Genomic DNA, 14341 nt, shown 5'->3' with positions numbered 1-14341 from the left:
GCTGAGAAGAGTTTCAGAGATCTGAGGAATTATGTTACCAGTTTAGTTTAAAAAGTTGAATTGTGACTTAAGTAGCTTCTGTCCTGTTTGTGTAGACAGAATAAAAATCTTTCTCAGACAAGTGACTTCAGTGTGTCATTTAACCTTCTTGCTTTCTCTTTTGTTCCATTCTTTTTTTTTTTTTTTTTTTTTTTTCCCTTTCATGCCATTTGACAACAAAAGCCATACTTTATTTAGTTTGCAAAAGAAACCTCCACATATGAGAACCAAATGTTAAGTGGTAAACTGACATCTGCCCAAATCTGAAGATTAACTGCTTGAATGCTTTCATTACATTAAAAGGGAGAGAAGAATACATGACTGTCATCTAATGGTCATCACCAAGAAACTGGTTTCCTGGAGAGCTACTTCAAGCCCATTAGAAAAATAATTACTGTAGAGAATGTCATACATAAAAGCATCCAAAACAGAGAGGTCTTTTTGATTGGACAAATAGAAAAATGGCTCCAATGTTGCTACCCTGATGTCACTCAAACAGGAAATTCCTTCTGGTGAGAGAGGAAGTTAATGCACATTGATGTAGCTTGGAGGAATATGTAGTGTATTTGAGTACTGTCGGACTAAATTTATTAACAAATTAATTTATTTCTGATATGCCAAGCTATGTGGCTTTTATTTATCGGAAGCTTTTCTTCTTAGATTATGGGAAGAGTTACATACTGGAAAGTATTAAATGGGACTAACATTAAAAGGACATGGATTTCAGGTGGGAGGAATCTGAGTGTTTCAGATCCCATTGATCTGTCTTTCTAGCAAGAGGCAAGGTAGAATTCATTGCGACTTACGAAGCAGCTGGAATTCCAAACATCGTGATACTTTTGAGCAGACCTTTTCTCCTTAAACATGTAAATTGTAATTTTCTCTAATTCTTTGAGTTTGTTCATAAACTTAAGTTTCATTTCCTTGACACTTTCCTTGTTTATGTTTCAGCCAAAAATGCTGCATGCCACAATTCTGAAGATGTTGGTTCTAGATGCTGAATCAGTGTATACCTTGACTTCTCATCCTATCTTGCTGCTCATAGCTAGGGTAATCCTTGTGAATTCAAGACACAAACTCTCATCTCTTCAGGTAAGGAATATGTGACAAATAATTGACTGTGCAGTATTCATTAATTGTGTTTTTTCATTCTTTATTTTTCATGCTTCATTAAGTCCCCATTACTTCTTACAGTTCTTTTTCTGCTACTCTGAGGTTCGTTCTTCTAAGAAATAGTTGAGAGTCATTACAGTTTTACACAAGTATCTCCTCCTTAAAGATGACCTATTATCTCACTGTAGTCCTCAAAAAAGAAAAATCCCTACATTATCTTAAAAAAAAAAAAAAAAAAAAAAAAATTGAATAGAAAAGAACCTTTTGAAAAGGCATCTACTTTCTGTCAATATTGAAGAATGGGGAAGAGAACCCGAATGTCCAATAAAAAGTACTCTATGGCCTTTTTGACAAGATTTGGGATGCCATTAACTACTACTGTACAGATTCGAAGCCATGAATTCTAGATGTAATTGTAATTTTTTTTTCTCATTGTCCTCAACATCTTTCACAGGCATCCATGTGGGAATTACCTTAATTCTCTCGTGTTCATACATTTAAAAGAGATTCATATCTCTTCTTGAGTGGGTTTTTGGCATTGCCTTTCTCGTAGCTCAGCAGTAAGCAGGTTGGTAGCCTTTGGAAGTGGAGGACTTAACAGCAGCAGCTTCTCTTTATTGCATTCTGGTTTAACAGAATTTGGCTGGAGAACAAAATGCCACATGGTCCCTCTTTACGCTTGGCTGACAACGTCCATTCCCAGCTGGGTCTTTGTATGAATGATGACTTAAACTGTTTGGCAGATGTTGACTGTATGGTATTTCTGGAAGCCAAGCTCTTCCATCGTTTTCCCTGTTATTCACAGATGAATGTTGTTGAATTTCAGCAACTGAGTCAGTCAGAGAGGGAAGAGATGTACTTTGTTTAGGGAATTCCCATGCTGCCTCCCCTCAGACTGATGTAATTATGGGCCTCCTTCTACCCACTGGGCATTCAATTACTTCTGGCTACAAGTTTGACTAGTAGTCCAATGGTAGCAGCTGATTAAAAACTGCATTCTTCAACAGGTCAGTGTAACAACTGAACTTTGCCATTCTTTCTCATTTCATCCTTATTCAGAGAAAATCTTCTTAATGCCTTTTATTCTTAAGATTAGTTAACATAAATTTAAATTAGGAGAGTATACTCTGAAATCTGTTTTATCAAAACGAGCCTGTATGGGAACTGCTGAGTCACGGCCTGAACCTCTGATTAATCACCTGAGGCGAGCCATGAGTCAGCCAGAGGAGCACAGGTGAAGGCAATTCACCTGTGCTGCCGGAAGGGGTGGAGCCAGGCTCCACCCCTCCTAGACCTATTTAAGAGCTGGCTACCAGAGGGGAAGGATCTCTTCTGGAGATCCCCTCTCTTGGTGTCTTCTGGTGAGCTCAGCCGAAGGGTAAGCTCTTCCGCTTATTCTCTTTGTGATCATTGTCTACCTTGCTTGATTCTCTCGATTATATTGTGATTACAACATCTTGATATCTGTTGATTAAACAACTATATTGCAATTATAGCATCTTGATTATACACGAGCCTATGTTAACACTTTATAAAATATGTATGTATTTTATATAGCTAATTAAATATTTGTAAGTCATCAAAAATATTCTTAATGCAGCTCCCCCAAAATAACATTGCTTATAGAATAATGGAAAGAGTTCAGATGACTTGCTTGCAACTTTTATAAACACGTTCTCTGTAACTCTAAAATTTTTGAATGGCAATCATTTGTCCTCAGGAAATTGTCTCATTGAACTGAGCACTCAATTGCTTGGAAAACAAGTATTTCTTTATATAAATGTAAGCTGAAGTCGTTTGAAACTTATTTAAATTGCCTTTAAGCTTGTAAGTATGTGATAAAATATTGGGCTGTGACTTTTTTTTTTTTTTTTCCACGAAGTCTCTTTCTGTTCCTTTGCTTTGTTCAGTTTGATATCAGAAATTCTTTCATTACTTTTTGCAATAGATACTATTATTCCTTTTGGTGGTTCCTTTCTAAGGGCACTACAGTCAACTATATGTGATTGGTTTAGATGACTTTCCTTGAATAGTGTTTAGCACTTAGGTTTGACCAGTGGGCATTTACAGATGATTATCTTAGGTATGATTATGAGAGTAGAATATTATCAGTTAGCTTTTCCACATATTTCCATTTGGTGCAGAGAGAAAGGGAAAAGCCTACTACAAAAAGCCGGGGAATTTTTGTGCACACAGCATCCTAAGATCAGGCATTTCTTGAGCTGCGATCTAGGTACAGTTCCGTGTAGGATGATTACTTGGCTCAGTGATGTATTTGTCTTTTTCAAATTCTACATACAAACATGAATAATTTCAATTGATTGCAAAATGTTTGTATAACTGCAGTTCTTCTTAGTCTCCTTTCTACCCCCATCTAATAAAATATGAGGTTAGGTAGAAAAGAAGAAATGCATACAAAGGCTATGCTGGGTGGCCAGACGTATTCAGTGGCTTCCACATAAAAAGTGACTAAGTAGTCTGAAAAGATTACTGAAGAGTGAGTTCATAGCTGTTTATTAAAATTGAGAATATGATGTAGAAGTAGAGAAGTAGGGTACAGCTTTTTATTTAGTATTGTCTTTTTCTGTTACAATAGCTAGGAATATCAGAGTAGTAAGTGGATGGTCCAAAAAAAGCATGCAGGTATTTCTTTTATCTCCTGTTTATGGAGTTTCCTACCAGATAGTAGTCCTAGAGATTTGCTGGATTCGAAGAGTTGTTCAAGAAATGAATAGAAGCAGAGCACATCAAATTCTGTTAGCATTGACGAGCTGTTTATATAATCATCTTTATGCTAGGCCTATGCTCACTTTTTTTTGTGCATATATGTATATGCTTAGAAATAACAATGCAGTAGGTAGTTTATATTTGAAAGCCATTTATTTCTTTCAATTTTAAAAAATTTCTTCACTTGAAGTATCCTTATTTTCTTTCAGACCTTACCTTGGTGGACTCTAAGATGTGTGAATATTCACCAGCAGTTGTTAGAGGAAAGATCACCTGAGCTATTTACTCTTGCCCAGGCGTGTATAAGACAAAGTATGTTTCTGGTGACTTGGTTTGTTGACTTTACAGCATTAGTTGTAAGATGTGTTGGGGGATAAGAATTTATAGATGTAACTTTTGCAATATGAAGCTTGTGGGATGTATATGTAACTACAGAGAATAGAGATGGACAAGAATTTACTTAAATTGACAAGTATTTGTGTGATACGTGCTGATTTTGAGACTATACAATGAGTATGAGAATATGAGATTGCAGACTAAGGTTTTCCTTCCCCATGCTTAGATTGTTAACTTATCACAAACTAACTTCAGGAATGAAAACTGCACAGGATGGCTTTATTTAACTGATCTTACTTGGTTATGAAGTGAATGTCTTTATTTTCTAATTCTGTGTTTTCATGAGAGTTTCTTTTCCTGTTCACTGCATCTCAACAGAAATTTGGAGGTTTATTACCACTTTGCACTGCATGCAGAGAGAATAGACAATGTCAAAACTAAATTAGCTAATAAATATTGATGTTTACAAATGCATTAAATAGAACATAAAAATGTCAAATGTAATTATATACACTTGACACTTATTTTTCTAAGAGAAACAAACACTTGTATAGGCAGGTTAATGTCATTTCCTACAGCAAATGATAAAGCTTTTTGCTTGTTTGCCCCTCAACAATTAATTTGTTAGCTGAAGATTTTAATTTAACTTTCTAAACCTGAGATTTCCAATCGAGAGCATTTTAAGAAATATTTTTTGCATTTAGAAATGAGTTGTCCTATATATTTACTTTCATGAAAGAAGCTTAATTGTTAAAGTTTCAAGCCTCCCTGCTTCTACCACACCTTAATGGAGTTTTTTTTTTTTTTTTAAATCTGAACCGTACATAGGCTCAAGACATGCAATTGACATAAAAAATGGAGTGGTTTTTAGCCCTTGGAAGACTTCCAAATAAGTAACAAAAATGTTGTTAGTATAGTAATGGAATGGAACAGGAGGTTTTATTGGGTCCTTTGTAGCAAAGAAAGGAATGAGTTAATTCTCTTAGTTGATGATGAAAACACTGGAATGGAAGGGTTTTCTTTCATTTGATGTAAACTGTGGGGTTTCTTTATTAGTTCATTAGAGAATGTTGAACTAATGCCTAGTGTTATCTAGCATTGGTATGAGAATCTTAGATTAAATTCTGCTGAGTATTTTTTTTAGTCAAACTTCAGAATTTTTATTCATAGAAGGCTGGGAGTATTGCTGATGCATAGACTAAAAAATAATCAATAGTTATAATTACATCATGGTAGATAGTTAACTGTTCCAGAGAGGATTATATTGATGGATGGGAATGAGCTGGGTGAAACAAAATTATTGCTGCTCAGTTTTCATGTATTGAGGCTTGATCACTTGGTATGTTCAGAATGTATATTTTCTGAATAGCTGCATAAAATTATCTATGAATTCTATGCTATGAAACAAACGATGCTGGTGTGCTTCATTCAGGTAAAGAAGGTTAGAGAGACATGTTTGTAACATTTAAAAAAAAAAAAAAAGAGACTGTATATAGTCTCATCCTACTCATATCCAGAACAGTTTTTTTGTTGTTTTGAATGTATGTTTCTTAGATGTCCAGCATCGAAGATACTTAGATGCCAGGGGTTTTGCAGTTCTATTTGAGTACTGCGGTTATTGTTTGAAGAAATGGTTTTGTTATGTTAGCTTTGCTGAAGGGTATAGAACACATGAAAATGTTTTCTGGTTTTGTGAAGTAGCAGATAAAACGGAATCTGTAGTAGGCTGATCAGTGGTAGTTACCTGATTGTTACATTTCCTTCTTGGAAATACTGAAAAACTTGAAACTAAAAGAGAAGGAATCTTAAAGTTGCTTTAAATTCACTGATTAGATGGTACTGGCTGGAGTAGAGAAATATAATAGTTTGTGCAACTATGATACTGCATAAATACCAAGATATCTGTTTCTGATGACAAGTCTTTGGTTTTCAGAGATGATGATGTAAAGTACACTTGGATGCATAATGAGCTTTTCCAGGCTGGCTTTGCTTCCCGTAGCTTCTAGATGCAGTTTATTAAACTTCTAATTCATTAAAGCCATCTGGGTCTTCAAACAAGTGCCTTGTTTATATTCCATAAAATAATTACTAAGCCTTCAAAATAGTTTTTGATTATGGCTTAAATAACTTATTTGCTGAATCAGCTTGACTGGGAGACTGTTTGCTCTTTTTTAAAAAAGAGAAGTTGACATTTGTGAGGGAAGCCATTTAAAATGTTGCTCTCAAATGTAAGTTCAGCATTATCACCTAGATATAAGACAGCTGTGGTGATTCCCTCCTGTTCTGCAGCAGCTGTTGTGCAAAACCTGGAGTGTTTAATGCTGCTTTCCATTCATCAGTGTTCTATGCTAAAATGTGGCACGGGTTGGCAGAGAGATGATTTTTGCAGCTCATTTATACAAGTAGTGGTGTGAAGCTTCCCACAAAGGTTTCTGAAGTTTCAAACGCCTAAACTTATCAAGCTTTGTTATCGTTTTAAATATATGGTATTTACATCAAGAGTGTAAGAGCACTTATCAATACATTACTTTAGTACGAAATCATAAATACTGATAAAGTTGAGCAATTTTTAAGGTTGTGGATTTTTTGCAGTCAGAAATCACAGGTTAGTTGTCATAGCAACCATAGTGAATGTTCCAAGTATTTAAAAACATTGATGCATTTTTTTTTTAGTTCATTGTATCATATATGTGCTTTTAGCACAATTAATTTTATATTCAAATTATTAAAATTTGTTAGCTATTGAAAAATGAAGAAGTAATGTCTTACTGTAGGCCATAACCTGCTTTTTTATTTGAAATTGAATCAAAATCATTTGAAGTTGCGTTCTTGTGACATTTCCATGTGTGCACATGCACATCCATTATCCTGCAAGCTCTTTTGCACTGACAATAGACTTTCAGGACTTAGTCACTCAAAGTGTTTTAAAAGATCAGTGCAAATCTACACTTAAATTTGAATAAAAATAAAAATTTAATTTCCATTTTCTTTTTTTCATGATACCTCATAGAAAACAATTTTTTTCCTTCAGAACTGTCAGAATGGTATTTAGAATGTGTGGGAAGCAGGTAAATATGACTGATGTCCTAAACTGTTTACTGAAACATATATTTTTTTATAAAATGAGTGAAAAAAGCCTTTCCTGGAAAGATATTATGGTCTTTTTGGCATTCTCTCTTTAAAGAAAAACAAAAAAAAGAAGCTTAATAATGTGGACAAAAATATTTAAGACTCAGATGATTTTGTAATATGCATTACTTAGATGTGTTTTTAATGTGTTTGCATTTTGTGAGGGATGAAAAAATATGAAGTTATCTTTTCTGAAGTTTTCAGATTCATTTCCCAAGGTATTGTCTGCTTTTCAGGTGGAGAATATGATTGTTATCACTGAGCAAATCTGTAATTGCAAAAAAAAAAAAACAAAAAAAAAAACCAAAAACAAACAAAAAAAAAAACAGACCAAAGAGTCTGCAGTCCCAATTCAGTCCTCAATCTACTGGCCAAACTTCAACTTTCTCATTTAAAGTGTACTAACTAAGGGCGGGTATTTGTTGTACTTCAACAGGCTTTATTATTGTGCTTTGCCATGTCCTTGAACAATAGAGTTATATATTTTCTCAAAAACCAACATCTTAGCTCAGCTTTACTGTAAAATACAAGTGAATATTAAAACTTTAGTTCTTATTCTAGTTGTAGCCTTGAGATACAAGACTTTTAAAAATGCTTTTAACAGGTGTGTCTTTTATACACTCTGTTTTTAAATGTATGAAGGTTAACTTTAATCATGACAGACTTCCTCTCTTACTATTTTAAATATAATTTCAAAATATCATTCTGTAGTATTTGTGTCCTGATAGCTTTTTTTCCTCTTCTTGGTTTGTAGTGACTGAAGCAGAAGCTTTGTTCACAGGTGATGAAGGCTGGCACTTAGCAGTTCAGTTCAATCTTGAGTGTGCCTATACATTTTTGTATTACTATGAGTACAAAAAAGCTAAACAATGTTTCAGTACGGCTAAAGACATTGCAAAACTGAAGATTAATCTAACAGGTAAGTTTGCATGCGCAGTCTATCAAAGTGGTTGGACCTACTTAACTTACAGTTGATTTTTTTTTTTTTTAAATATGTCTGAAAAAAAGTAATACATCTTGACAATTCTTGACTTCTAAGCAGGTAGGACTTGCTTGTTTTCTAAGAATTAGCATTGCTTTGAAAAAAGAAGAAAAATATACCATCGAGTTACAGTGTCATCCTTAACGTGGGGGTCTGATCCTATAGTATTACGATCCTTGTTGCATTTCATTATCAGTCAAAGTCTAGGTCTGGTTGTCTCTTTTAGGGGACTCCTAAATCTGATTGGTGTGGTGATGGATGCATCTCTGTGTTAGTAGGGGTGGTTTTAAAGACCTCAGAATGATGGTATGATTCAGTCTTTCACCTTTCTTGCCGTTAGTCTAGACCTCCATGTAAGTAACTTTTAAACATTTCTTTCAGGACTGTTGTTACAGCAGGAAATAAGTAGGAAAAACTCACATTACTCACACCAGACATATCACAAAATCGCTATAGAGACCATATAATCATCCTTTCAGTATCACTTCTTTGGAGTCAGGAAGATCAGATTACTGCACTTGTAACTTTATTTAAAATTACATATATAGATAAAAGATGATTTTTCTACCTGGCTCTGTGAAGTAAACAAAATGTCGCAAAGCTCACCATTTTTCAGTGTGAGGGCCTGTGAGCATTTGTGGGAAGAAATGGAAAAGCCTTTGTACCCATTTCTTTTTCTATAGATTTGTTAATGGGAGGAACTGAAACTTGCAGCCTCTGAATCTATTATGCCACAAAGCTTACTGTTTCTTTATGCTTAGATTGGAGCTGTTCCTACCCGCGTGTAGATCTTTTGTCAATTTAATACTTTAATTAAAAATAATATAATTGTTGTAGAACTCCATGCTCATTTATTCTAAGGCTTTAAAAATCTGTAATGAAAATCTTGTGACATCATGTTTTTGTGTAACTGTGATTGAGTTGAATATATTTGGTGGTATCTGTCTAAAACATAGGAGTAATTTTCATCTCCTTGTTCAAATGAATTTTATTTCAGTTGATCCTATTCTTTCCACGGTGCAATATGTACTGCATGTGTGACAAGTAAAATTGTGTTTCTTGAAAAAGAAAAAAAAAAAGGCACATTTTCCTTGATTTTTATTAAAAACATCAGTGCTTTTCATGATATTTGAACTATAAAATTTAATTAACTAAGAACAGGTAAAATCAAGGTGCCAGATGGCTATTCACTGATATTCCTCAACTTGCAGTCCTTAAATGAGATAATTAGGTTTTTTTATGAGTAATTTCCCTAAATCTAAATTAGTAAAAAAGCTGTTGTTTGAAGAGTTTGGAGGGGGAGGGGGAGGGGAGGGGGGGGAGAAGAGGGAGGGTGCACACAACAAGTCTGGATGCTTTGGAATTGTTTTTTATTTTTATGACTGTTCCAAGAATATATGCAAGTCCCACAGAGAGATTGCAATGATAAAGTCTCTTGGAAAAATATTGTTGTGGAACTCCTAAAAGTTGTATGGTTTATCTCCATAAATCTATTAGACTTATTATGAAGGATGTCTAACCTGAAGGCAAATGAAATGAACTGAACATGTGGGAATTGCTGGCATTCTAGACAAATTAATTTGACATGCACATTTTGGCTAAGCACATGGAATATGACATCATCAAAAAAGACTTTGCTTTAATGTAGAAATTCAGCCTATAGTAAAGATACTTTTAAGAGTTTTGGAAGGAATTTCCTTTTTAGGAAAGATTTTTGAGTATTTTGTTCTTTAATGGCTGTAATCCTTAGTGGCTGAGTAATTTATTATGGCATGGAAACTTATGCTGTTCTTAAAAAACAATTCAGTATTAGTATTTCTCTAGTGTTATTTTAAAATCAGGTGAATTTTAGTTCCATTAATCCATGTCTGTCCTATATTCATCATTTATTAAAAAGCATCTTTCTGTCCCTCACAATGAGTCGCTGTCATCAATAACTCCATGAAACAGTTCCTAATGAAAGAAGGCTGTGGTCCTTCTCACATAAGAATCTTACTGTGAAGTGGAAGACTGGTAATCCAAAATAAATTGAAGATCATCTGATATGAAAAATTGATAGTGCTACAGCCTGAAATCCACATATTATTTTCATGCCCTCTAGTCTATCTGTGGAAATTTCTAATATGGGACAGTAAAATCTCTGATATTTCGATTCCCTATGTTTTGTGATTCTTTCTGGTAGTAAAAAGCAAGCACTTTTTTTTGTCAACATAAATACATGTGATATTTGTTTTAATCTAGAAAATAGATAAGTGTTTTCCCTGTAATAACAAGGAATTCTTTGCTTGGCGGGAAAAAAGAAGGCATGGAGGGGTAGCTGTCTCAAACATTAAAAAAAAAAATCACAACTTCTAGGTGATAAGTAAATTTAACAGTAACATGGCTAGCTTTGCTAGTGTTTTATTTAGTGGCTTAAACAGTAAGGTGTGAGAGGAAGTGAATTACAGCATAAAGGCTTACAAACATTATTAAAATTATGAATTGAGTGCTACTGTGTAAAAATAATATGAATTGCTGGCTAGTCTCTCTCTTTCCATCTGGTTCCCTCCACAATGTGATTAGAAGGTGATATTTTTAGGACCTTTTTCATTACTTCCTGAACTTTTAACACAGGGCTTTCCATTAAAAGGAGTGTTTGGCAGAAAAGGAGTGATCTGTTTAATTACTAATTTCCCTGATGCTCTCTTTCCGCCTCAAGGAAGAAAAGGGATGACTGCTATTACAGTGTTTGTGCCAGATCATCTTACAGATGATGGCCTCATCCCCTGGCCTTTATCCACTAAACAGATGAACATTCAGTTGTCTTTTAATACTCTGCAAATTTTCAAAACTATTACAAAACTTAAAACTTGAATTTAATCTCAGTTGGCTCTGCAAAAAGAACAGTGGGACAGTGTTCTCTTCTCCTTTTCTTATGTCTTACATTACCTGAGCAGTGTATAACAGTCAACAAGCAAATTCCAGTTTTTGTAGGTATTAGCTTTGTAGGATTTTGTTATTTTAAGTTCTAAAGCTCTCTGATTGCAGCTTAGAAACAGGTTTCTAATGGAAGAGCAACTGCAGCTATGTTTTTTCTTTCAACTTGGTGTAAATGTCAGTTGCCATCCTAAAAGCTAGTAAAAGTTGTCTCAGTGTCTAATAAAGAACTCAAGAAACAATCAAGTTTAAGATTACTTTCATGCAGTCGAAATATTTAAAATGATGATCTGTGCCTGTAAAACATAATTAAGAAAATGTCATGTGAACTACATTTATGTCTCTAAATTATATGTATACTATAATAATAGCATCAACTAAGGTATTTTCCTAAACAAATAAATAAACTGTGGGCTATCCTAGAACAGCCCTCATTGGAAGGGATCTACAGTGATTATCAAGTTCAACTCCTGACTCCACACAGGACCACCCAAAATTCAAACCCATTGTCTGAGAGTGTTGTTAAAATGCTGCTTGAATTCCAGCAGTTTGGGGCCATGACCACTGCTGTGGGCAGCCTGTTCCAGGGCCCCACCACCCTCTGGTGAAGAACCTTTTCTTAACACCCAACATGACCCTCTTGTGATGCAGCTCCATGCTGTCCCCTCAGATCCTGTCACTGTCATCAGAAAGCAGAGATCAGTGCCTCCTCTTCTGCTTCTCTTGTGGGGAAGCCACCATGAAGACCACCATGGTGCCTTCCCTCTCTTTTGCCTTCTCTAGGATGATTGAGCCAAGTGACTTCAGCCATTCTTCACGAAGCTGGTTATTGCCTAGCCCTTTTTTCAAGGTCTCTCTAGCCTCGAGGGAGTCAGTAGCTCTTCACAAATTATTGTCATCTGCAAATGTTCTCATTTTGTCTTTAGCCAATTTGTTTGTGAAAATGTTAAAGAATCTCTGTGGAATCCCACTAGTGACTCGCCACCAGTGTGATGTAACTGTTTATTAGAACCCTTTGAACTTGGCCTATCAGCCAGCTGTTCACCCACAGCACTGTGTTATTGCCTAGCTGTATACTGGATGTTTAGTTCAGAACGATGTTATGTAAAACAGCACCAAAAGCTTGGCTGAAATCCAGAAAGATTACATAAAGTTGATCAACTTAGGTGACAACCTTGTCACAAAAGGAGTATAAGTTTAAGCAGATCTTCCCTCTTGTGTACTTGTTGGCTGTTACTAATGACTGCATTTCTTTCAAGAGGTTTCTATAACTCCCAGAATAATTTTATCCTTGAATTTGCCAGGCGCTACTTAGTGCATTAAATGTAGATGAAAAGGATAAAAAAGAGCATGGAAAAGGTGCAACTCTGAAGGGGAAAAAAAAAAAAAAACCAACCAATTTGATTCCTTCCCTATTTTTCTTCTATCCATCATATTTGGTTCAGGCATCTAAGTGTTGTCCTTAAATGTTGACATAGACCTGGAAATGAAATTTATGGGCTTTGGAAAATACAGTTTGTGATCATTTTTTACAAAGGCTCTACAAATCGAAAGAGGCAGTCAGACTCTATTAACTGTTTCCATTTGGAAATGTTGTCTTCTTGTAAGATGTTACAAGATTTTTATTTTCCTGAATGTTTCTGTGTTTTCATCAATGTTTGTTAGGCAAATTGAACAATTATTTGCAGCTTATTGCTAGTATTTTAGAGTAGGGAATTGTTGAATTTGGATGACTGTGGGTGTAGTGGATTGTGGGGACTTTACCTAAAACTGGACTTGCAGGACACATCTAGATACATTAATATATTTGTAATGCCTGGTTTTTTAATATGTTGTGGCTAGTGGTTAAAACACATGGTTTATTGTGAACAAATCAAGCAGAGTTAAAACACTGATAAGTATTACATGTTCACAATATGTTTCTTTTCAGGGAATACAATGGGATTACTGCTTTTTTTAGTGGTCACTAGTATAAACTTGTATTAATTTTCTGTAGGTGCTTTGGGAAAGAGAACACGATTTCAGGAAAAATATGTAGCACAGCTTATATTGGATGTCCAAAGGTCAGAGGAATGTATCCCTCGTCATAGTGAGCTAACCCCAGCACCTACTCCTCTAGAAAACTTAACTATGGTACGTATTTGAGAAGAATTGTTTTTCTTATTTCTTAAAGTGCATTCAGAATTTTTAACTTATTGTAATGAAAATGTTTTTAAGATTTTTTTTCTTGGGTGTTTACAAGAGGAAAGTGTATGGTGCCTAGAAGAAACGTACAATTTCTAGAAGTTTTGGGAAAAAGATGAGAGGCAGTGTCTATATTCTTCAAGCTGCAGTCTTTATAAAGAGGTTATGCCGTGACAGACTGATTGTTAAGCAAAATAATTTAACAATGTCTGTATTTCTAAATTGAAAACATGTTGTTCAAAATAAAGATAGGATAAATGAGCATATATTCTCTTTCTGAAAAGTAGAAATGCAGCATTAAATATTACTTGAGTGCTTTTGGCTTCAGGAAGGGAGTTGAGTTTTGTGCAAATCTGAGAAATTATTAAGAAATTTTGTCTTAAAGTATTTAAGCTGCCTAAAAAGAAGTTAAATGTTCCCTTTTGCATGGTTTACTTAAAAAAAAAAAAAATAAAAAAAAAAATAAAAATTAAGCCTTTTATTTGTGCATTTACATTGTATGCTAGAAATCCTACAAAATAGTATTAGTAGAACCATGTGTTGCTTTGAAGAAAGCCTAAGGTATTTCAAGTTCACGCATTTTATTAGTGTTGTCATGTCAGAGGTATGAGACCAGGCTTGACTTTCCAGTTCATATGTGCCTTGAATTACTAATTTATGTTTTTGTTTTTCCATTTTCTACCATATATTTACTGATAACTCATTATCAGAATGTTACTTCATGTAATCTGTATTCTGTATTATAATTGTAATCTGTAACAGTGAGCTCCAGCCTTTTTTTTTGTCTGGCTGCAAATTAGTCAGCTCTGGATGTACCTTGAAGACCTGTTAGGCAAAATTGGAGTTAATGCTATTTTATGCTTGCCAACAGCTACTGACAGTAGCATTGCTTCAGTTTTAGCCTAGTTGTTTAGT

General features: G+C 34.6%; 1 protein-coding gene across 1 annotated transcript in view; it reads left to right on the top strand.

The window, feature by feature from the left end:
• Nucleotides 1-14341, top strand: part of TTC27 (tetratricopeptide repeat domain 27) — a gene marked incomplete at both ends in the record, with an annotated part of 103984 nt that overhangs the window by 11463 nt on the left and 78180 nt on the right. The window contains 4 exons of the mRNA XM_079549923.1: nt 991-1131; nt 4089-4191; nt 8099-8263; nt 13239-13375. Coding sequence (XP_079406049.1) covers nt 991-1131; nt 4089-4191; nt 8099-8263; nt 13239-13375 — 546 coding nt within the window. The remainder of the gene's footprint in view (nt 1-990; nt 1132-4088; nt 4192-8098; nt 8264-13238; nt 13376-14341) is intronic.

Source organism: Tetrao urogallus (genome assembly GCF_951394365.1).
Source record: "Tetrao urogallus genome assembly, chromosome: 2".
Taxonomy (NCBI): domain Eukaryota; kingdom Metazoa; phylum Chordata; class Aves; order Galliformes; family Phasianidae; genus Tetrao; species Tetrao urogallus.
Note: the sequence above shows the minus strand (reverse complement) of the source record. Positions and strands in the feature narration are given on the sequence as shown.